The sequence below is a fragment of the Ahaetulla prasina genome, chromosome 3 (genome assembly GCF_028640845.1).
Source record: "Ahaetulla prasina isolate Xishuangbanna chromosome 3, ASM2864084v1, whole genome shotgun sequence".
NCBI classification, from domain to species: domain Eukaryota; kingdom Metazoa; phylum Chordata; class Lepidosauria; order Squamata; family Colubridae; genus Ahaetulla; species Ahaetulla prasina.
In genome coordinates, this window is record NC_080541.1 from 60,332,689 (window position 1) to 60,358,701 (window position 26,013).

Below are 26,013 nucleotides of genomic sequence, written 5' to 3' on the forward strand. Positions count from 1 at the left end.
GCCCAAACTTCCCTCCTAAAGTTTAAATACATTACAAATTGATAGTTACTTATTCTGTTCTAGTGAATGTTGGTAATAGAAAAACCAAAGAGGAAATTTGTGCAGCATTCTGAATGAATGTGATGAAGGGATAAAATTTATTCTGCTAGGTGACATAAAATGAGGGAGTACAAAAAAACCCAAAAATGTTTGGGCCATTTGGAGATCAAGAAGAAATGTAAATGGTCTGTTTCATATAATTACTGGAAGCATAATATAGTCAGATGTATTGAATATATGAAAGATGAGTGGTATGGTTACCTAATGGTGAAAATGCTTGCCTCTCACTTGAAAGGTTGGCAGTTCAATCCTAGGTAGCTGCAGATTTTTTCTCCTAGGTGCAAAGAAAATATCTGCTGCAAACTCTGCATAGACATCAGGAAGGGTATTCATCCAGTAAACGTTCAACTCCATCCAGTTGCCCTGATTCTACCCAGAATTAAGAGATTACAGGGTTGTAAAAAGGGAGTTTTTATTGAATATATGAAAGATAAAATCAAAGATTGATTTGACTGTTTCAAAAGTGGATTTAAAGAGAAATGAATGTAGGAGAGAAGGATTGAAGTAAAAGAAGAATGAAAATAGAATAAAACAAAAAAATAGATGTCCTGAATGAAAAAAAAGTATTTGAAAATAAATTGAAATAAAGTAAAAATAAATTATTGTTTGACTTCCAGAGACCTGATTTCAATAAATTTAGAGCTTGAGGAAGATTCCATAGATAAGAATCCTCAAGGAGAAAACAACCCCAAGCACTTGGGAAACTTTGAAAAGTGAGATTATAAAAGCCTAGTCCACCAATGAAGAAGAAAAATCAAAAGTTCTCAAAGTAAACCAGCATGTCTGCACAAAGAATTCTCTGATAAACTGAAAGACAAAAAGAACAAGTATAAAAAGACAGAAAGAGGGGCAAATAACCAAGGCAGAATATCAGCAAATAGCCAGAACCTATAAAGATAAAATCAGAAAAGCTACTGTAAAATTCAAAATGAACTAAATCTTGTGACAAAAGTAAAAAATAACCAAAAAAAGCTTCTTTCAACAAGTGAAAAACAAGAAAAAAGTTAAGAAATGTGAGGGGGAATGCTGGAAAGAGTATTTTAGAGATGTCTATGATAAAATAGTAATATACCAAAATGGAAATTACGACTTAAATGCAATAAGAATATTAAGCAATTACAACACTGCAAGTATAATTGCAAAAAATAATAAAATATAAATATATTTAGTAATGGAATGTCTGTGACTTTTGTTTGCACTTGATGAAATATGCTGTTGTTCTACACAGAGAAAACTAACAAAAGGCAAAGACTAGATTGGCTTGGGTGAGGTCATCAGTGGTTTCGGGGTGAGTTACCATCTGTACGCTGATGATACGCAGCTGTACTTTTCCACCCCGGATCACCCCAACGAAGCTGTCGAAGTGCTGTCCCGGTGTCTGGAAGCCGTACGGGTCTGGATGGGGAGAAACAGACTCAAGCTCAATCCCTCCAAGACGGAGTGGCTGTGGATGCCGGCACCCCGGTACAGCCAGCTGCAGCCGCAGCTGGCTGTCGGGGACGAGTTATTGGCCCCAATGGAAAGGGTGCGCAACTTGGGCGTCCTCCTGGATGGGCGGCTGTCGTTTGACGATCATTTGGTGGCCATCTCCAGGAGGGCTTTTTACCAAGTACGCTTGGTCCGCCAGTTGCACCCCTTTCTTGACCGGGATGCCTTATGCACGGTCACTCACGCTCTTGTCACTTCCCGTTTGGATTATTGCAATGCTCTCTACATGGGGCTGCCCTTGAAGTGCACCCGGAGGCTGCAGCTAGTCCAGAATGCAGCTGCGCGGGTTATAGTAACACCAATCCTGCGCGGCTTGCACTGGCTTCCTGTAGTCTTTTGGGTGCGCTTTAAGATCCTGGTCACCACCTTCAAAGCGCTCCATGGCTTAGGGCCCGGGTACTTACGGGACCGCCTGCTGTTACCTTATGCCTCCCACCGACCCGTACGCTCACATAGAGAGGGTCTTCTCAGGGTGCCGTCCGCCAAACAATGCCGGCTGGCGGCCCCCAGGGGCAGGGCCTTCTCTGTGGGAGCTCCTACGCTCTGGAACGAACTTCCCCCTGGATTACGTCAAGTGCCTGATCTTCGGACCTTTCGCCGTGAGCTGAAAACACACTTATTTATTCAAGCGGGACTGGCCTAATATTTTTAAATTTTAACTGGGGTTTTATCATTTTAGGGTTTGAAATTTGAAATTTGAAATTTTTTAATACTGGCCATTTTTTCTAATTTGCTCAGTTTTAAATTGTTGTTTTAATTGTATATTTTTTATATTTCTTATCTTTTGGCTGTACACCGCCCTGAGTCCCTCGGGAGAAGGGCGGTATAAAAATTTAATAAATAAATAAATAAATAAATACATACATACATACATACATACATACATACATACATACATACATACATACTGTTCCTGGGAGGGATTTTGTCAGCATGTTGACTGAAAGCAGATTACTGGTGACAATTGGGAAATGCAGTATAATTTTATGATCCACAAATGATATACAGACCAGATATCTGATTTTTAGTAGGTCACTGAAAAATGTCTATGGAGCTTCTCAGTCATCCAGGTCATGGTTGTCTCAAACGTGATTTTTCAAAAGACAACTGGACTTTGTTTTTCTTTTAAGACATTTGCCTCTCATCCAAGAAGCTTTTTCAGTTCGAACTGAATGGTGGAAGGATTTATTTTCCTTGCAATCATCTAGCTGTTAACATTCATTCTGAGAGTTGTTGAAGTTACTTGGAGGTTTATCTGTGCCCTGAAGATCATCTGAATAATGTAAATGGGTGTGGAACCTTCTTGGAACTGCTGAAAGGACTATGTTGTAAACATGAGAGAGGTGGTGTCATATCCCTTCCCTCTGTGAGAGAGGGCTGTGTTGTGACCCAGACCCAAGTAGGTAGTAATAAACTTAGTCTGTGGAAAAACAAACTTTATTCGAACAGCTGGGAATTACTTCATTCCCAGTGTTGTTCAACTCAAAGTAAAACAAATGCCTCCCAACACAAATTCCTCAGTTATCTAACAAATCTTAGTCAAATTAGGTAAATTTCCAAAGGCCCTTTCTGGCAAATGTCCAGAAACCACAAAAACAAAGACGTACACGAAGCAGAAGGTGGAGCAGAAGACGCAGCTACAACGTTGTTTTCTGGCAAAGCTGAAACACTGGTGCTGGTCTCTTGGCCCTACTCCTGAATTGTCCTCTCTGCTTGAGCTGCTCTTGCCTTCTGGCAGCTCTTCTCATGTGTGCATTAGGAACAGGCTCCTCCTGTTCCTCTGCCTCACTACTATCAGTCTCTGGAGACTCTGGAGTCAGCACCTCACTTCCCGATGGTCCTGGCCTCACCTCAGCCTCATCGCTGTCCGACTCCGTTGTCAGCTCCGTAGGCTGCTGACGGACCACAACAGGCTGTTCAGTCTTACTGTAGATGGCCTCTTTGACCCCCTTTCAAACCAGTAGGTCTTTCTGTCCAGAATGTGGATTTTGTTATCTTCAAATGAGTGACCATTGTCTTTAAAATGCAGATGGATTTCTGAATTTTGTCCTAATGTCCATTCAGTAAGAACTGAAGAAACTTCTTGGATGAAAAATGAAACATATTCAAGGAAAAACAAAGTCCAGTTGCCTTTTGAAAAGGCACTTTCGGGTTACCGAGAAATATATGTCCCGTTTTAAAACTGAATAAAGAGAAAATCAAAAGTCCCTTCATAACTGTAGCTTAGGTAGAAAAGGCCTACTACTGGTGTGTCCTTCCCATAAAATATTCTTAGCGTATTATTAATCCGGTTCAAATAAGTTAAATGTATTAAAGTAGAAATGAGAGCCAATTTGGTATAGTAATTGTAAACACTAACTAGAACTGGGAAATCATGCATTCTAACTATGTTTTAGGTAAAGAAATTAATTGGGTGGCTTCAGGCCACTAATTGTCCCAGCCCAGGGAAGAGGGCAGTAGCAAGCCACTTCCAAAAATGTTGCCAAGTCAGCTGACGTGACACCTTGCCCACCCCACCCCCAGAAGGTAATAATATTCATTATTAGTATATATTACAATTAGCAGAGACCAGTTGTTGCATTTTAATTATAAATTATATATGCTAACTACTACAATCATCTGAGAGCATACTGCTGAATGTTTTAGAACTCCTATTCATCTTTTATTTACATAACAAAATGTTCACCCTTTGTTTTGGAAGTAGCACAAAACTGTTTCCTTATGTTACAAATGGAAATTTTATCACATGTTAACCTTGGACATAAAATTCCAAATAAAACAATGTAGCAATACAGTTCTTCCTTCCTTTTCCTGATTGCATCACTGGAATTACTAGTTAAGAAAGGGATTGAAGGGGGGGAAAAACCCTCTTTAGCTTGCATTTCTCTTAATGTTTTAGCATCTGAATTGGTCTGCATCTGTAGGTTTCACTACATGAATTAAACTTAATGAAGTTAAGTACATTGCAGTAATAATAGCCTATAAATAACCTCATTATTACTGTGCTACTTTTTAAAGAGGAGAAATACAGGTGCAGTTTCTTGACAAGCTGGCTTTGTGGAAATACAACTATTATGGCCCCTGAACCTGAGATGTAAGCAGGTTCAGAAGTCCTGTTTCTTATGGTTATGAACAATGCTTCTGCTTCAAATATACCAATGCCTGAACATTAGGAATGAATCGGTTAAGCTACATTGTGAGTATGTTTGTACAGTTTTTCTATTTTTTTTAACCCGTAAGCATATATTATTATTATTCATTTTGCATGCATTGCTATTTCTGTAAATATACCCACTGATTTCAAGTCTGTATTTGAAAAGGGAAGGAGGTATTTGTTCTGTTTTTGTTTTTTGCTGTATCCCACGAACTATCCTTTATGAGAATAACAATAATTCATATTATGATTATAAGATGTTTAAGGGGAAACAGGTACAACTGTGGGATATAGAATATTTAGGAGGAAACAATATAATAGATTTATATTTTGGAATGAACTTCCCCCGGGCTTACGCCAAATACCTGACCTTCGGACCTTCCGCCGCGAACTGAAGACACATCTTTTCATTCGCGCGGGGCTGGCTTAAATTTTAAATTTTAAATTACATAAATTTTATTGATTTTAAATTTTTTACTAATTTTAAATGGGGTTTTGGTTTTTATAAATTTTTAAAGTTCTAGGCTAATTATAATAAGTTTTTTAACTTGCATTTTAAATTGTATACTGTAGTGTCTGTATTTTATTGTTGCCTGTACACCGCCCTGAGCCCTTCGGGAGAAGGGCGATATAAAAATCAAATAAATCAAATAAATAAATAATAAATAAATATTGTTATAAATTTGCTGGAAAATAGTATTTTGTACCAAATGTTTGTAAAATCAAAAAATCTAAAAAAACAAACAAAAAATTAACCTTTTTAAAAACTAAAACATTAAATAATCCTTTTAAATCTTTAAATGATATACAAAGTATATTACACTAAGAATTGTGTGATTATTATTATTAATTTTATAATTGTAAATAAATACCCAAACACAAATAGCTAACTCGGCTGCAACATTTTCATAATTGTATTGATTTTTATTTCTGGGCTATCAGGTACTATGTCTGGCTCAGCCATAACAGAATGTAGGAAAACTAAATTATTTCAAGCCACCTGAAGCAGCTCTTATATTCCCAGTTCTAAAATTATAGGTACCAGTGTCATGTGAACCCTGAGTGGCATTTGCTAATATAGAATGACTAAAACTGTATTTTATGTTTTCAAATTCCTATTAAAAAAGCCAGACACCCTACAGAAACCAACAGTATGATCCTAAACTCCCAGTTCTTCAACCCAAAGTTCTCTCAATATATAGCAATTGCACCTGTCTGCTATAGAAGCAAGAAACCAATAGATACAACCCCATAAGGCTAATTTTGAGAATCAAAACTATTGCAGTATTTTATTTAGCAAGTTTATCTGCTTGATAAATTTATATAGCTTCCCATCTCTTTGCCATCTCTTCCTCCTGCTAAGCTGTAATGGAAGGGAAAGTCCATATTAATGGTTGGGAAATTGAGCCTTTTTCTCTCAAGCAAAAGTTCTTTAGCAGTACATGTTTCACATTTTGGTAACCAGTGCTGAAGAGTGTTTGGGAAGTATATAATTACGGAGCTTGATTAAATGTGATCACTGCAATTAGAAAACAAATGAATTCCTGGCAGCTCCACCTGAACCATGATAGCTTATCACTTTGAAAAGTTTTCTTTTTTGATCCTCCTTTTTCCAAACTCTGGTCAGCAACTTTTTCTTGCAAAAGCTGACAAAAGCATTTGAGTTATCATTTTCTAACTTTCCTACGTATAGATAAAATGCTTACCTCATTTAAAATTGTGCAGGCCAGCAAACAAAAGTAATGTGATGTTTTTAAAAAATTGTTTCAACACGTTGGAGAAAGGAATGTACTTTCAGATAATTAGCTGAATCTATGAAAGCCATTCCCAGTAATCATGGTTATTTTAAAGCAGATATTGAAATGGTCTGGGCTAGACTAGGCTGAAATAGTAGGTTTTGTATTCTTGAAAAGCCTAACTACACATTTCAGAAAGCTTACATTATAATACAGTTTTGAAAGAGAAGTATCAAAGAAAAGGAACTCTTAACTGTTTCGTAGCAATCCACTGCTAAATTACTTTTAACCCCATTTTTTAATTGATAAGTGACAATGTTAATTTAAACCAACATGGCCATCTACGTTGATTGGAAATCAGAAAAACATAACCAGATAGTGAAAAAGGATAACACTTGTCTGGATTAGCAATGTTCAGTGCTTATTTTTAAATCAGTGTGAGCTGGGCATATAAACAATTGACTGCATGCTAAAATTATGGAAAGATAGTTCAATATATATATATATTGAACTTGTATCACACTGTTATGTCAGGAGTATTAGAAACATAATTATGTGACTAGAGCTTCAAATTGTTGATATTATAACATAAAAATGTAATTAACTTTTAATTGGATAATTACCTAAAGGTTATAGAATAGAATATGTTTTATCTGAGTAAGTTTGGAAAAAAATGTATCTTAGCATTTTTAGTATCATACATCATAAATAGATTATCAGATTATTAGCAATTAAGATAATCTGCAATAAAATATAACAAACAAAAACAAATATTTTTATGCAAATGAATAAAGATGAATTAATAATGACATTGAAAGATTTCAAAGATGAAAATTGTCAAGGAATCTTTGTATATAGGAAAGATGGTTTACTATCCAATTACATAAGCAGCCATATTTCAGATATCATAATAAACTGTAGAATTCCCGCAAGATGAAATGTGAACAGTGTGAGTAAAGAAAATACGTTAAATAATTCACAATCATTTGTTAATTCTTCCATTCAAATTTGCAAAATTTCTCCAGTCTATAGGGCTTTTTCAAGAAATTCTATTTACAGATTGTTGAAAGTATCAGTGAAGAAAGTTTGAAAGATTATCGGTTAAATTTGTAAATTCAGCTTCTTAGTAACAGTAAATTAAACAATGACAATGGGTAGAAAGTAGTTGAGAACAGACGGAAATATTGGGGGACGATGGAGAATCAAATAGTTTTCAATCCTTAGGCCTAGTAAGAAAGAGAAAAATCAGATGAGGGCTTTTTTTCCTGAAGTATGAAAAATTCTGAAGGAAATATGGTGAATTTAAGACAGCTGTGCAAAAGTAGATCCGTCAACTACAGCAAGGACAAGTAATCAGTTTGTCTATTAATAAAGGATGGGATGTAGGATGAAGAAATAATTTTTTGTAACCTCAGAGGGGTGAAGAGTCCTTGAATTTTTAATTTTCTCCCCTATTTTTTAGATCATATTATATTTTATAATAAAAAATCTTATACAGCTATATCTGTACATATGGCAGCCACAGCCATTGATCCAAGCTTTTTGCATGTCTCTTAATTTTCTCTTGACCTCTTCACCCTGGACATGTCTGGTGGAATGTGCTTTAGTCTACTCCTTGATTTACTATCACAATTGAGCCCAAAATATCTGTTGCTCAGTGAGACATTTGTTAAATGAATTTTGCCCCATTTAACAAACCTTCTTGCCACGGTTGTTACATGAACCACTGCAGTTGTTAAATTAGTAACATGGTTGTTAAGTGAATCTGGCTTCCCCACTGACTTTGTTCATCAGAACACCCCAAAAGGAGATCCCATGACTCTGGGACACTGCAATTGTCATAAATACAAGTCAGTTGCCAAGAGTCTGAATTTTGATCACATGACATAGGGATGTTGTAACAGTCATAACAGTGGTGGGATTCAAATTTTTTACTACCAGTTTTGTGGACGTGGCTTGGTGAGTGTGGCAGGGGAAGGATTCTGTAAAATTTCCATTCCCACCCCACTCCAAGGGAAGGTTACTGCAAAATCCCGATTTCCTCCCAATCAGCTGGGACTCTGGAGGCAGAGAATAGATGGAGGCGGGGCCAGTCACAGGTGATATTTACCAGTTCTCTGAACTATTCAAAATTTCTGCTACCGGTTCTCCAGAACTGGTCAGAACCTGCTGAAACCCACCTCTGGATCATAAGTGTGAAAAACGGTCATAAGTCACTTTTTTCTAGTGTCATTGTAACTTTGAATGGTCGCTAAGTGAACTGTTGTAAGCTGAGGACTACGTGTACTGAAATAAAATTTTCATTTATAATTGTATTGTCTTTCCATGAAAATAGCAAAAATTAGAATCAAATCTGTCATAACTGGATGTACCCAAATGAACATTCCCCAATACCGTACTCTTCCAAAGCTTGTTACAGTTGAATCCAGGTGTCTTCCTCATTTTGGTTTATAATGGGTTTGCTTGGTCTTTATTTATGCCACCAGAGTTGACTGCACTAAAAAAATTTAAATATGAAATATGAAAATAAATACAAAATATTTAAACATGACAAATACAATACCTATTTTTAAATTTAAATTAAAATTTAATATAAAACTAATATAAAATAATAATGTAGCTTAAATATTAATTGAATGCAATTTACCAGTTTAGCAGTCAATGGTGCAGCAAACTGAAAAAGAAGTTAATTATCCTAATAACAGAGATATATTCGCTCTTGGGCAAACAGGATTAATTTGAGTTTCCTGATTGAAAGATAGTTTTGATGAAGCTACTCACATATCTCTAAGGGAAAAAAATATGCAGCAGTCTGGTACCACCTGTACTTGCATAATATCTAAGAGAGAGTTTCATTATCAAATATACAGTAAGTTCTAAAAATACTTGACAATTCAGGAAGAACAGCTAATTCTTATAATAAAATTTGTGAACTTTGAAAAGAGGCTGGTAACTGGAACGTCTAATGGAATCTTGGGTAGGTAAGTATAGAGACAGCACAGAATTATGTTGTTTATATACTTCTTTTAATGTGCATCTAAACAGGTGGAAATTTTCCTAATGTTACCTCTCTGGTTTTTTAAGCTATTGGCTCGAAAACAAAAGTGTTACTTAAAAATATCCAGAAATAAATTATTCCTAATAGAAATGTTATTGTCCTGTAATTATGAGAATTTAATTCATTTTCTAATTGCTAGTCATTTTTAAAATCTTTTCCAGAATTATAATTAATTTATATAGTTACTAACAATTTAATATTAAATAACCATATGATTTAATTTCCTTAAACATAGCAAAGTCTTGTTATACTGCTAAAACCAGACACACTTTGAGTTCCCATCAATAAACCACCACTTGTAACATTCTTATCTCATTTTGGTTTTTTTTTATTTTTAATGTGCTTTATTTTCAACTCTACTCTGTGATCATAATAAACCCCATCTAATAATTCATAATTCCTTCAATCATTTTGAAAGCAAATTACTATTTACTTAAAAGAGCACGGTACTGCATGTATGTTTGCGATGGAAATAATTGCAGCATCTCCCATCACTCATAGCAAGCAGCAGTCTTAATTTTGCTTAGACCTTATCATATAAAAATTCATAGTTAGAAAATAATTTTAAATTTTAGAGGTACTTTCCCAATATAGTCCTGTCAGGGCTAGTGGATGTGTATGTGTGTGTGAAACTATCTATTTGCTCAAAATAATCTGCATTGATCGGAGGAATATTCCGTTTCACAGGGATATTGTTATTCAGTGAAGACATATAATCTGTGCATGTAAAGTTCTATTACCATAAAGTGATAAGGACCATGCAAATCTTTGAGGAGGATTCTTTGCTTTAATGAAAACTTGAGTCTCTCACTTCAACCGTTCTTCACTTCCTTGTCACTTTGCTTAGAGATAAAAAAAATGACCTTGTTTCCTTTAGCTTCTTGCTTTTAATTCTAATATTCAAAAGAAGCTCTTGCATATTCTGTATATGTGCAGAAGTTTCTTCTGATGCTTCTCTCAGCTGCTGAATGTCACTTTTGACTAATGGAGCTTCAAGTCAAGGCTTTTAGGACATGTGAAGTGTCTCATTGAGCCAAATCAGATTGCCTCTTCACTGCAGTGAATGGAATAGCAGTGTGTCTGGAGCATGAAGAGCTTCATCAAGCCAAATCAAAGCTTGTTTTCACAGAGCTACATCTTACTAGCAGGCAAACAGCAATAAAATTGCCTCAGCAGACATGATAGGGTTTTTGTTATTGTTGTTGTTTTGTTTTTGATGCGTGTGGGGGTGTGTGTGATAAAAGCAGGGCAGAACCCTGTTGCCTAGTTACCCAGTGAATATTATAGCACCTCTGCTTCAACTGAAAACCCATACAAATGCATCATATACACACAATCAGGCTAAAATATATAGGCCCAAGGACAGAGGTGGGTTCTAATTTTTTTTTACTACCAGTTTTGTGGACGTGGCTTGGTGAGTGTGGCAGGGGAAGGATTCTGTAAAATTTCCATTCCCACCCCACTCCAAGGGAAGGATACTGTAAAATCTCCATTTCCTCTCGATCAGCTGGGACTCTGGAGACAAAGAATAGATTCAGGTAGGGCCAGTTTGCGGTGATATTTACCAGTTCTCTGAACTATTCAAAATTTCTACTACCGGTTCTCCAGAACTGGTCAGAACCTGCTAAAACCCACCTCTGGATCATAAGTGTGAAAAACGGTCATAAGTCACTTTTTTCTAGTGTCATTGTAACTTTGAATGGTCGCTAAGTGAACTGTTGTAAGCTGAGGACTACGTGTACTGAAATAAAATTTGCATTCATAATTGTATTGTCTTTCCATGAAAATAGCAAAAATTAGAATCAAATCTGTCATAACTGGATGTACCCAAATGAACATTCCCCAATACCGTACTCTTCCAAAGCTTGTTACAGTTGAATCCAGGTGTCTTCCTCATTTTGGTTTATAATGGGTTTGCTTGGTCTTTATTTATGCCACCAGAGTTGACTGCACTAAAAAAATTTAAATATGAAAGATGAAAATAAATACAAAATATTTAAACATGACAAATACAATACCTATTTTTAAATTTAAATTAAATTTTAATATAAAACTAATATAAAATAATAATGTAGCTTAAATATTAATTGAATGCAATTTACCAGTTTAGCAGTCAATGGTGCAGCAAACTGAAAAAGAAGTTAATTATCCTAATAACAGAGATATATTCGCTCTTGGGCAAACAGGATTAATTTGAGTTTCCTGATTGAAAGATAGTTTTGATGAAGCTACTCACATATCTCTAAGGGAAAAAAATATGCAGCAGTCTGGTACCACCTGTACTTGCATAATATCTAAGAGAGAGTTTCATTATCAAATATACAGTAAGTTCTAAAAATACTTGACAATTCAGGAAGAACAGCTAATTCTTATAATAAAATTTGTGAGCTTTGAAAAGAGGCTGGTAACTGGAACGTCTAATGGAATCTTGGGTAGGTAAGTATAGAGACAGCACAGAATTATGTTGTTTATATACTTCTTTTAATGTGCATCTAAACAGGTGGAAATTTTCCTAATGTTACCTCTCTGGTTTTTTAAGCTATTGGCTTGAAAACAAAAGTGTTACTTAAAAATATCCAGAAATAAATTATTCCTAATAGAAATGTTATTGTCCTGTAATTATGAGAATTTAATTCATTTTCTAATTGCTAGTCATTTTTAAAATCTTTTCCAGAATTATAATTAATTTATATAGTTACTAACAATTTAATATTAAATAACCATATGATTTAATTTCCTTAAACATAGCAAAGTCTTGTTATACTGCTAAAACCAGACACACTTTGAGTTCCCATCAATAAACCACCACTTGTAACATTCTTATCTCATTTTGGTTTTTTTATTTAATGTGCTTTATTTTCAACTCTACTCTGTGATCATAATAAACCCCATCTAATAATTCATAATTCCTTCAATCATTTTGAAAGCAAATTACTATTTACTTAAAAGAGCACGGTACTGCATGTATGTTTGCGATGGAAATAATTGCAGCATTTCCCATCACTCATAGCAAGCAGCAGTCTTAATTTTGCTTAGACCTTATCATATAAAAATTCATAGTTAGAAAATAATTTTAAATTTTAGAGGTACTTTCCCAATATAGTCCTGTCAGGGCTAGTGGATGTGTATGTGTGTGTGAAACTATCTATTTGCTCAAAATAATCTGCATTGATCGGAGGAATATTCCGTTTCACAGGGATATTGTTATTCAGTGAAGACATATAATCTGTGCATGTAAAGTTCTATTACCATAAAGTGATAAGGACCATGCAAATCTTTGAGGAGGATTCTTTGCTTTAATGAAAACTTGAGTCTCTCACTTCAACCGTTCTTCACTTCCTTGTCACTTTGCTTAGAGATAAAAAAAATGACCTTGTTTCCTTTAGCTTCTTGCTTTTAATTCTAATATTCAAAAGAAGCTCTTGCATATTCTGTATAGTGCAGAAGTTTCTTCTGATGCTTCTCTCAGCTGCTGAATGTCACTTTTGACTAATGGAGCTTCAAGTCAAGGCTTTTAGGACATGTGAAGTGTCTCATTGAGCCAAATCAGATTGCCTCTTCACTGCAGTGAATGGAATAGCAGTGTGTCTGGAGCATGAAGAGCTTCATCAAGCCAAATCAAAGCTTGTTTTCACAGAGCTACATCTTACTAGCAGGCAAACAGCAATAAAATTGCCTCAGCAGACATGATAGGGTTTTTGTTATTGTTGTTTTGTTTTTGATGCGTGTGGGGTGTGTGTGATAAAAGCAGGGCAGAACCCTGTTGCCTAGTTACCCAGTGAATATTATAGCACCTCTGCTTCAACTGAAAACCCATACAAATGCATCATATATACACAATCAGGCTAAAATATATAGGCCCAAGGACAGAGGTGGGTTCTAATTTTTTTTTACTACCGGTTCTGTGGGTGTGGCTTATTTTGTAGGTGTGGCTTGGCGGTCATGTGACACAGGGCATGGTTTGGTGGTCATGTGACTGGGTGAGAGTGGCTTGGCCATCATGTGACTGGGTGGGTGTGGCCAATAACAATAAATAATAAAAATAATAAACAAAGTATACAAAACAATAAGAGGTACCAAAAACCAAGTTTCACACTTTACAAACATATACCACAATACAACACAACTGACTCACCCACAATGTAAAAGCAGCTTCACTTCACCCAAAAGGGCCCCTGCAACAAGCAGGAACCTCACAAAGCCACAAAAAGCTCAAAAACCAAGTTTCACACTTTACACACACAACACAACAGACTCACACAAAATGCCACATACAGCTTTGTGAGATTCTGTGTCTTTGTGTAGTTAGAGTGAAGCACTACAGAAACACACCAAATCTCAGAAAGCTGCACAAATATTTTGTTATTTTATTTAATGTTTGTAGATCTGGGTCTCCAACCTTATAACTTTAAAGTTTGTGGACTTCAACTCCCAGAGTTCCTCAGCCAGCAAAGCATTTGGCTGAGCAATGGATTCCAGGCAGATTTGTGGACTTCAGCTCCCAGAATTCCTGGGGAACTCCAATCAATTACATTAGCTGCTATTGATTCTGCCTTCCAGACAATGTAACTGATTGGAGACGCCGAAGGAAAGCGAGCGTGAAAGGAGCTTGCTTAATAAGTAAGTGAGGAGGGAGGATTGGGTGACCAGAGAAAAAAAGTTTTTAAAATGCTCCTCTGAGGATCTCTGCTCAGCCACACGATCATCAGAGGGGTTTTTCCCCCCACTTTTTGGGTGAAGGAAAGAGGCTTTTAAAAGTAAAAAAAACAAAAAAACCCTCTTATGATCGGAGAAACGGTTTGGGGGCGTGGCCAGCCAGCCATTACCACCGGTTCTCCAAACGCCAGCAGAGTTTTACTACCGGCTCTACAGAACCGGAGAGAACCGGGGGCAACCCACCACTGCCCAAGGACAGTTTTCAGCCTTTGCTGTTATAATGGGAAATATGGTAAGCAACAGTAAAATAAATTCATTTTTCATTGATTTTGTTTTATTTGTTTCCTTAGTTCATCGATATGACTGAGAATGGCAGAGATCAAAACTGGCATTGTGGAAAGTTCATGGGCCATTCAGTGTTTTAAAGCATTGGAATAAAGTATAGTCATTTATGTGTTCTGGGCAACTTAATCTGCATTATATTCTTTGTTCCTTATCACATGCAGTGTTTGTATTTTAAACAGTTCTTTAAATGGTATCTTAGAATCAAAGTTAAGATTTGCAACTTCCCGAGACTTCCTTTTCTCATAAGTGTTTTTATCTAGGACAGCTTTGTAGGCAATACACAACAACACTGTCAAAGATAAATTGATAACTTTTCAAAATCAGTATCCTTTTCTTTATATTTTTAAAGTTTACACTAGCACATGTTACGGAGGATTGTTGATTTTTACATATTTTAAAAAAATACTTTCTTTGTGTAATTGGTTTCTTTTAAATTACTGTCTAAGTACACATTTATAATATATGCTGTTACATTTACGAATGTAAATTACGAATGAATAAATTTCACTACATGGAAACGATGCAGTTTTGATTGGTGATCAGTCTTTAGATGAGATTTTAGAAAGAAGTCAAATAGCATCATTATTCATTACAAAATATAAATTAAAATAGTGTTGTGTTAAGTATAATAACAGATATTTAGATGAATGAAAAATTTAAAATGTTCTTTAAAGTTATATTCACTATATCACTATTTCTCTGCAGTTGTTCAAAATGATGTCATTCAACTAAGATAGTAGTACAAACTCTTAATATATCCTAGAAGAAATTTTAAAATGTTCACCAATATATTTCTGGGTAGAGTTAAACAGCTGGGCTGGATCAACATAGCTACGGTTAATAAAAGAGATTTGAAAATATTCACTGAAACAACTGTTGATGCATACACCCACACCCACAAACACACACATTCAGAGAGAAATACACAAATATACCCATACCTGCCTAAATAAGACTGGATTTATAGATAAACATTTTCATTATATAACAATAAAAAATACATATTACACAACAGTAGGTTCAACAATATAATAGATTAAACATTACTTAAAAATTCACTGATACATGTACCGATTTCCACAGAATCAAATATATAATAATTATCCTCCATTAATGTGAGATTGACTGTACTGATAATAGAATTATATAAAGTATCTTTATCAATAGAGTTTACAGAATTAAATAAAGAATTATAAAACAGATTTTTTTCAAGTAGCATGTATTTTTGTTCTGGATAAGGTTACATCCTTTCTGGCACTTTTTATATTGACTTTGGCTTCAAGTACGAGAGGAAGTACTCTAGTACTTTAAGATAGTATGCTAATATTGCAGAGTACCACCTGGCTTTTGAATGTATTGTTTTGCCTCTCTGTTTTTGTGTCTCTGAATTTTGCACTGGATTAATATACAGCATCAAATTATAAAGCAGATAGCTAGATTGTTTATGATAAAGATTATGCTTGGTTATTCACAACAATAGATTGCCTTGATATTAATCATAATTTTCTGATTAAACTTATAGCTGCAAGATACACTGTGTGCATTGTTGTAACATGCCGTAAGAAGTATACTAGTGTTTGTTATAAGAACTTACTTTAACAGTATGTTCACAAATGTCAACCATTCTTTGAAACTATCTATATGGTGCTAAGAGTTGACTGTGACTGATGGCACATAATTAATTACCAACTGATTGCTGTGATGCAAAAGCAATGTATCAAAAACTATTGTGAAGTCCAAAATATTTAATCTCCTCTGAAGCAAATTAAAATTTTCTATTTTGTTCTGGCCATTGTGTCCCTGAAAATAAACATCACTTGTCCTCATTCCTATTTCAGTTACCTCAAATGTAGCAGCACATTTCATGCAATATACACTTCTGTCCATTTTGAGTACTGACATCCAAGACTACTACTACTGCCATGAAATAGTCTCATAGATGCAGAGGTGCCTGCTTGGTCTACCATATTGTGAAGCTTGCCAATGCATTATTATGGCTATTAGATACAAAAATCTTGTCAATGTTTTCAAATTATCCCATATAAAGTTCTATTAGATCTGGCAGTGGCTTTGGCAGTTTTGCTAGCAGAAGGGGGGAATGGTTTCATGTGCACAACGTAAATCTCATGCATATGCAAATGAAGTTTTGTGCAGTTGCCCATTGCTTCAGCGGCTCAATTCCTGGCCCTGGGATTGGGGACCTCTATATTAGAATACAATAAAAAGTCCATAACACCCAGATAAACTCTTTTCTGAAGTAAATTCTTTTTTAAGATCTGTAAGAATAATTAGAAATCAATATATTTTAAATCTTTAAATATATCCTCATAGTGAAACGTCTTTGAAGAAAAACCAGAAAGCCCAGTTGCCTCTTGAAAAACCACTTTTGGGAAACCTAAGAAGGAAATTAATCCCTTTTAATGGATTGAATATATAAACAAGAATGTTTATATGTGATGAAAAGTCTGTTTGATAAAGATGTTGATAGCATTGCTTGACATCTCAAACTAGACTAAAGGCCTCCTTGTCTTTTTGTGTATAGTTATATTTTTCTCTTAATAAGGATCTAGAATTAGATACTATGAGCTTTTTATATAGTTATCACATTTACACTGTTTTTATCTCATGCCATTACACTTCACTTTCTAACTTTATGGACAGCAGTGGCCTAGACTGGATAAGCTCAACAGCAAATGTCTGTTGTGAAACAAATGTCCCTCTAGTCATCCTATGCTTGATTTGTCTGTGGGTGGACATAATTGCTGATTTCAGTACAGATGAAGTTGCTAAAAAAGCCTACAGAATTTGTAAGTTATTAAAAATATTTTGAAACTATGAATGATTAATGATTCTTCAATACACCTATAGCAGTGATGGCTAACCTTTTTGCCATTGCGTGCCAAAAGCGGGGGGAGCATGGAGGGTCATGCACGCGTGTGCCCCCACCCATAATTCAATGTGCCCCACCCCCCATGCATACATGCACGACCTCCCGCGCAACCCCCACTTTTGGCAAGTGATGGCCAGGTGGGCCCGGTAGGTCTGTTTTTCAAGAGGCTTTCTTGGAGCCTGTGGAGGGCAAAAATGGTCTTTCCCACACACACACCGGAGCCCCCTCGAGGCCGGAAACAGTCCATTTCCTCACTTCCAGTGGGAAGTAAACACGCGTGCCATAGGTTCGCCATCATGGACCTATAATAAGAGAGTGAATTCAAAAATATTTTCAGTGGATAACTCATAATCAGGATTTGGAGAATCCTGATTATGAGTTATGCCTTGGAATCTTCAAGACAGCTAAGTCATCACTTCTGAACAAAGGATGATTTTCCAGCCTCAATATAAAGATAATACAGTCTTAAAACCTTGACCAAATCTTACTTCCTGATAATGTTTAAATAACTGGAACAATACAGTATACTTTTCCAGCAAGTCCCGGTACTAGTCATATACATGATTTATCATTTTTCTGTATTATACAGACTTTGCACCACATTCTCACAGTATGAAATAAAGGATAATATATTTTGCTATATGAGAGAGAAATATTATTTCCAGTAATTACAGTACCTCTGAATATAAACCTTTTTTTTAGAATAAAATTCCTTTGTAAATGTTTATTCTTAGACTTACTATAACATGATGTCATCTCTTGATCACCATGTTTTGAAAATCTTCTAAAATACATTTCAAATAAGGAAATATATTTATTTTCAAACTGGAATGTTGCTAAAATTGGAATTTTACCATGTACAGGTAGTCTTCGCTTAACAACACTGACTGGTCAAAGTTACAACAGACCTACTCAAAGGGTACTTGCAACCAAGTTCTTGCACTTGGCATCTGGCTTTACTTGAATTCCTCAGATTCTTATCAGTTAGGTTCAGGACATCCAAGTGATTCCTGATGTTTGCCTTGAAAATAGTGAGTATATGCTCACAATCATAGAAATGGCTTGGCTTTATTCTTTTGCTTTCGCTTCACTTGGAACTTGTGAATCCTTATAATTTGTCAGATTCAGAATATCACATCTTTTCTATTATAATTGATCTCTTCAGGAGTGGATTCTACTTACCTTTACTATCGGTTCACAATAAATTCTCAATTATTTAATATTATTATTAAATAATAATATAGTTCATTTTACTTCTGGGTACTTTCTAAATGGTTAAGAGTAGTTTGACAGTGGAAGCAACTGTTCAGAAAAGAGAATGGCTCAATGAAGTTAAATGGCCATCTAGCATTTATTATAATTTCTGTATTGGAGTTAAATTTGATTCCCTAAATTTGATCCCCTAATATTTTTGAAAGATTGTCTGATCATTTTGTTGCAGATGTATTTTACATGTAGTCCTTACTTAATGACCGCCTTGTTTATCAATCATTTGAGGTTAAACAGTATAAAAAAAAACAGTTTTGGAACCAATCCTCACATTTATGACCACTGAAATCTCCAAAGTCATGTGATTGCTATTTGCATGCTTCCAAATCAGTTTGCAACGAACAGTATTTGTGGAAAATGTGGAAGTAAAATCATAAGTCACAATCACATAGTGTTTTGCTTAATGACCACAGTGATTTTCTTAATGGACAAATGGGAAATAAGTATGTTGTAGTCACATAATTTTCCACTTAGCAACTATGGGACTTAGTGATGGAGTTTTGCTGGTCCCAATTGTGATAGCTAAGAAAGGACTCTTTGAAGTATTCTTTATAGCAGAAATGTAACTCTCATTGTTTTGCAACTTTTAAAAGGACCACTTTTCAAGAAACTTTTCCAAAGAATGATCCCAAACGTCTATTTTTAATAAAGATTCTTTACATGTTTTATGAACTTACCGGTATATTTTCAGTGCATTTTATTGTACATTATAAATTCTGGGCAGGATGATGGCAATAGATTCTCATTTCTTAACTAAATGAGATATTATAGTCTTGTAGTGGAAAATAAATAATTTTGGTTTGTTTCCCCTATTCTTAGAAATGGAGCTCTTATGAATCATCAGGATTACTCACAGCCAATTGAGTTTTAATTTCTCTACTAGGCAAGTGCATGAAAGGTTTAAGTCCTGACATAGCCAGAAAAATGTAGTCCAAGCATTTGTCCTGAAGGCATCAAGCATTTAATTAGTTACTGTGAAGAGAGGTTCTATTTCTCTCAAAGACCAACAGTCTCTCTCCCTCCTTTTTTTTTTTTTTGCAAAGAGCCCTTTTTTAAAACCAGAAATACAAAGCTTTAGTCTATCTTATCAGAGGCAGAAGAGTTTCAGACTATGTATGTTGTTAGAAAACGATCAACTGCCAGGGGTTTATGACAAAAGACATTCTTTTTACTCTATATTTTCAATAAAATCCTAACCCACTAAGGTAAGTTGTTCTATAGACATAGCTCATCAATATTTTCTTCTCATTTTAAAAAAATAACAAGGGGTTGCAGAAAAAACCCAAACATGAAGTTACAATCTATATTACCACAATACTGAGCTAAATATAGCTTTAAAAATGGATAGATACTGAAAAGTGAGATTATATCCATTTTTTTAAGAGTTGATAGTATTGTGAATCGGATCCAAACTTTCTAAATGCTAGTAAATTTAACATATATTTGCAATCCAAACTACCTATGCACATTATCTATTGTGTAGATATATAAACATGTTTTTAAAATCTCAAAATGATAGATATTACCTAAATTGTTTGACAAATTTTTACAGGGCATTTGAAATAAAGTTTGAGCAAAATTATAGTGATATATGTTGCAGGTTTATTTCTAACCAAATATTCATAAGGTTGAAACTCTATAATATCATAGTACTTTTTAGCTATATGATTTTATGAGTGTTCATTATTCTCAGTAAGTATAGAAACAAAACTTTAATAATAGAAATATTTTGATAATTCAATTCCAATTTTAAAAAATATGAAATACATGTATGTATAATTGCAGCAAATGTTATGATTTTTAATCATCACTAAATCATTACTTTAGAGAATGGGAGCTAAAAGTACAGTATGCTAGAAGTTGGTTCTATGCTATTTAAGACTTGAAAATTGTTCTATTTAACAAACTTAGAGGCAAAACATGTTGTGATGCTAATTTGCCAAATATTTTATGAATACTGCAAGAAAATCTCTGTAGGGTTTTATCCTCTTTGATTTCTTATGTCAATGCCTTAAGTATTTTTAATTCTGCTATCTTTCATACACAATTCACACACTTATCTGTAAGCACCGCAGATAGTGGCTTGCAGATATATTTATGTTTCCTATTTCTGGAAAACGAAAAGCTTGAATTAGAATTTCCAATTCATGCCACATATTCAGAAGATATCAACATACTTATAATTAGCCCAAATTTAGGACATGTCATGATTTATATGGAAAAATAACAGGTATAGCAATATATATTATTTCTTCTTGTATACAATTAGAAATTCTCTTCAAATCAATTAATTGAGGATTTTGATGATGCTAATTAGAGGTAAGTTCCAAAAATTAAACTTTTAACATAAAATGAAAGGGTTAGTAATTTACATCATCTTAAATAACCTCTCAATTATATCCTGCACAAGATGTTAATTTGCACTTTTCTATTGATTTTGAGGTGATATTTAATCTAGTCAAGAGGTGATTGTACAGAAAAATCTTTACCACCTTGACCTCTCTTTAATAACTTATTTAACAATCAGTTTGATCCCATCATCCCATCTTCTCTTCTACTACCTTTTCTTTTAATTCCTCCAAGCTTTCCCAACATGATCATTTTTAATCTATCATTCATTTTCAAACATGAAGTCTGTGGTTTCTGTTCAAGGAGAGATTACATTTTTATTTGATCCATTAATAATAATAATTTGAAACTGATCTTTTCAATTTCTGCAGTGCATCAAAAAGCCACATACCTCTCAGGTATGAGAGTGCTTTGGGCTTTTTTTCCCCCCCCTTTATGGAACCAAAGCCTCACCCTGCCAGGAGCTCCTTGCAAAGGAATGTTTTGAGATTTTTTCCCCTCAACATGAAGGTAGCTCAAGCCTGGACCAGAAGTGAGGAGCAAAGGAGTATTTTGATGCACTGTGCCTCTATGGCTACAAAAGCAGCCCCTGCACTGCAGCAAAATCCAGCCCCAGGCCAGCCCATCAACCTTGCTAGGCATGCCTAGTGGGAGCAAGAAGATGGTGAAGGTCACCTGGGGTGTCAGAGTGCAGGACAGTAAAGGGCCAAAAGGCATAGATGGGGCGGCTAAGCATAGTTGAAATGCTTCCAAATATGGCTGGGCTGCCTAGTACATAAAATTATCTGCTACAACGTCCTACCTACTTCAGAATTTTGATCCCAACTGTGGGGTCCCTGCAATAGTTGGAATTTTGGGTATGAATTGTTAAGCCCCTTTGTTCAGCGCTTGTCCTACTGTTGAATGGTTGCTGAAAGAACAGTCCCAAATAGTGCCCGATTTGTAAATGTACCCTAGCAGACTAAACACCTATCAAAAGAGAGCGAGAAAACCCAAATATGGCACCATAAGAACATTTATTCTTCAAACTTGAAAATACCTCCTTGGTTCACCTTTTCTTCCATATACTTTGATAATACATGTTCTATATGCTGATAGACCTATACAAAAGCATTAGAATTTGGAAGAATTACATGTAGAATTTGTTTCTATTTCACGATTCTTGTGAAAGCCGAAAAAGAAATTTTCTTCTGGCTAACATCAAATTGCATCCAGAATGCTTAATATTTTAAAATTCAATATGGGAGTCCTTTCTGAAAGAAGAATTGACTAATAAAACCTTTCAACTGAGCACAGGATAACACTGATGGATAACACTGCTTTTTTAATTGTATATGGTATTGCATACAATATTTTCTCACCCAGTTAATTTGAAATATTACGAACCATCAACTCATTGTTGACCACATAGATTTTCTTCGAGACAATTTGTCCTTGACCTGGTCTTTCAGGTCTTCCAACAATCATTGCCACTGTAATTGAGTTATTCTCAATTAGATCTTTGCATAATGTGTGAGAAGTAGGATCAGCCTGTTCATTTGTGCCTTGAGTGAGAAATCTGGGTTGTTTTGTTTGTTTTCTCAGTTGTCTCCAGAATTCCATTACTAATTGAAATGGAATGCTATTTAAAGCTCATGGTTCCCCACCCCCACCCCGGATTTTCAAGGGAATCTTCAGCTTTTTCAGATTCCAGGTTTTCCAGGAAGTTTTGTTTTTTTTTACATATTTTTAAATCAAAGTAACACCATGATGCTATACTGCCAATTCCCTGTCTTTCACCTGCAGTAAACACTTAGCAAAGGGCAGCTGGATACAAATGTTTGTTTTATATCCTCTTCAATTATCAAATTCAGGCATTATTTTTCTACAGGCATTCGACTCAATTCATCTAGCATGACATTAGACCTAGATGATTTTCTACTGAATTGATTCAGAAATGATTCTGTAATCTAGTTCACATCATTTGAAAGGTAGTGAAGATCAATGGAGGAACAAAAAGCCTATTGGTATATAATTAATCATTTTGGCAAAATAATTTGATTGATTGATTGTAATTTATTTGCATATTGCTTCTGCTACATGGACCCTGGGAATGCATAGACAAAAAGAAAACATTTTCACCTGATTGTTGCAATTGGGTGCAGTCAATCACAGAACACCAATTTCCAAGTAGGCTAGTAGGTTATTTCCCCATGAATATAATATAATCTTCAATCCATACTGCAATATAACATGTACATCAAATATCCATTTTGTACAAGGCAGTCTTGAAGATCTCAATGTGTTTCATACATTCATGTTCCTATAAGATGTAAATACTAGAAAACAATATAATCACAAAATTAAACACTATATACATTCCATTCATGTCTTAGATGTTTCTTAGTTGTTTCTTAGTTGTTTCTTGCTTATTTGGTCTGAACAGCTGTGACTGTCCTTTTAAACAACACAAATGAGTTAAATGCTACAAGTGTGACACAATCAGTTTGTATTTGTTTCTTACATAGTCCCATAATAAAAAGAAAAGCCTGCTGTTGAAATCACAAACTCTTTTTTTCCTTATATGGTGGTTATGCTAACAAAGTAATAGGGCTAGATAAGGGCAAAGATCATGGTTAGTGGCCCTTTCTCCAGACACAGGAATGTTTTAATTTCCTGACAGTGATTAACAGTCCATCTAATCCAAGCAAACCATTTTGTTCCTCTATCATCTCTTCAGTCCTCAGATGCCTCTGCAGCATGAAACCAAACTGATTATATGAAAGAATGGTCCAAAAATAATACAGCTTGGAAAACTGCTGTCATGTGCAACTTTTCATAATTTACAATGAGTTTATTTTCTTAACTGTTACATGTAATAAAGACATCTTGCCCAAACTTAAAAATCTAAAAATGTTTGCACTTAAGATGATGATGATGAAGAAGAAGAAGAAGAAGAAAAGAACAGCTGTGTTGTCTGTGTCATGGTTATTATTGGATACTTTCTGAAGTGCTTCCTAAAATAGTGTTGTGTGAAAATAGTGTTCACACAACACTATTTTAGATTTATATTTTATATTTCTTGAATCTCCATAAGAAATTATGTAGGGAAATTTATTATTTAACACGTAGCTATTGTTTATCTACAATAAGTAGTTAATAATTGTTTCTAAACTTTCTAAAGTTTTTGGACTTCTTTGGCAAAGAAGGACAACACCATAGTATCGCCTTCTTTCCTGATAGCCCCAATAATGCATGCAAAAAATTAAGTATATTTTAATGACCGCAAGGTTTTATAAGTCAACAAATATATACCGGTATATACAAATAGAAGCTAGAAGCTGGGCTAGGATAATTTACCTATACTTTACTTACTCTTGCATGTAAGCAAAGTATAGGTTGGAGATGCATGTGCCTCAAAATACTTTGCCGTTCTAAGTCCTCTCCCACTGCTTCACATTTCTAATTTCTACTGTGGCACTTAACATGGCATTGCACCAGGGGTGGGTTTCAAATTTGTTTACTACCGGTTCTGTGGGTGTGGCTTGGTGGGCATGGCAGGGGAAGGATACTGTAAATCTCCATTCCTATCCCAATCCAGGGGAAGGTTACTGAAAAATCCCCATTTCCTCCTGATCAGCTGGAATTTGGGAGGCAGAGAATAGATGGGGGCAGGGCCAGTCAAAATTTTAATACCGGTTCTCCGAACTACTCAAAATTTCCGCTACAGGTTCTCCAGAACTGGTCAGAACCTGCTGAAACCCACCTCTGCATCGCACTTCCTACTTCTACAGGGCTGTGCCACTTGGCCCTGGTATTACTTCCCACTTCCCAGCTTTATGCTATTATTCAGCTTTAACTTCTTAATTTCTTTATCTAGTTTACGTAAAGATTCTGCCTATTCTCCTATTCGCAAACAATTGTACCCAAGGAGTAACTAAAATCTGAAGAGTCGTACTTAGAATTTTGTAATTCTTTGGGATTGTGATAGGATATAATAAAATAAAATAAAATAATTAGGACAAATTGCATTGCTTCTTCAGCTTAGTAGGCAACCAGTTTCATCATGAAATAAAGCCCTTAATTGATATAATCATGACTGCTTTGTGATTGTTAATACCAATGCTTACTTCAGTCTAATATCATTCTTACTTCAGTCTAATATTCAAATATGCAGAATTTCATACAAGAGCCCTCCAACTTTATACAGCAGCAGTTATGTGTACTCTCTGAAATTAAGAGATTTTTTAAAAAAAGTAGAGTGCATCTGTTCATGTAGTAGACAGGAATGACAACTCTAGAGATAAACATACATAGATTTAGTCTCTTCTAAAAATCATAGTACAAACAGCCTTTAAAATTACTTCATTCCCTTGTTTTTTCATGCAGTACCAATAACCAAACTAGATAGAATCCACTTAATCATATTTGTTCTATATCTTATCTATCTCAAAGCAGTAACTGTTGTAATGCATACGAAATATGAAATATTTGCATTTTTCTACAATTAATATTTTTTCTTTCATAAAAATATTACTCCGTAAAACCAAAAAATGTTACTGTCTTTTGCAAAATATACCATCTGCTTTAAAAGCCTGAATTATATTTTATCATTTGACAGCTGGTTAATAGGTATATTTGGTTAGAATCATTTCACTATTGTTTATTTGCACATCACAGAGTTGTGTGGAACATTCTTTTCCACTGACTTGTATAAAACTTTTTCTTACAAAAACTTACCATTTTGATTTTTCTTTTCATATAGTTTGATTTCTCTCTATATCCTTAAACTTTTAATCTTGACAATAAAGTATTGTTTGACACAGTTACTTGGAAAGCAGGCAATTTATTGTAATGCGTTAATAACAAAACCATACTTGCAATATGCAGACAGTTTTTCTTGTGATTATTAAAGCAATTGTAACCCTTTATAATGTAGTACTGGAAAAATAGGACTTTCTCTCTTTCTCTCCCTCCCCCGTTTGTGTGT

At 34.8% G+C, this 26,013-nt stretch overlaps 1 protein-coding gene across 3 annotated transcripts in view; it reads left to right on the forward strand.

The window, feature by feature from the left end:
- The window catches only part of ARHGAP28 (Rho GTPase activating protein 28), an 83,180-nt gene that overhangs the window by 18,863 nt on the left and 38,304 nt on the right, over positions 1-26,013 (forward strand). Inside the window, exon 1 of one of the 3 annotated variants that reach the window (XM_058178371.1) lies at positions 4,463-4,787. The exons of 1 other annotated variant lie outside the window; for it this stretch is intronic. In XM_058178371.1, the coding sequence (XP_058034354.1) occupies positions 4,723-4,787 (65 nt within the window). In that variant the 5' untranslated portion in view covers positions 4,463-4,722. Of the gene's footprint in view, positions 1-4,462; positions 4,788-26,013 lie in introns of those variants that run through there. One more of the 3 variants, XM_058178372.1, reaches the window with a different exon arrangement.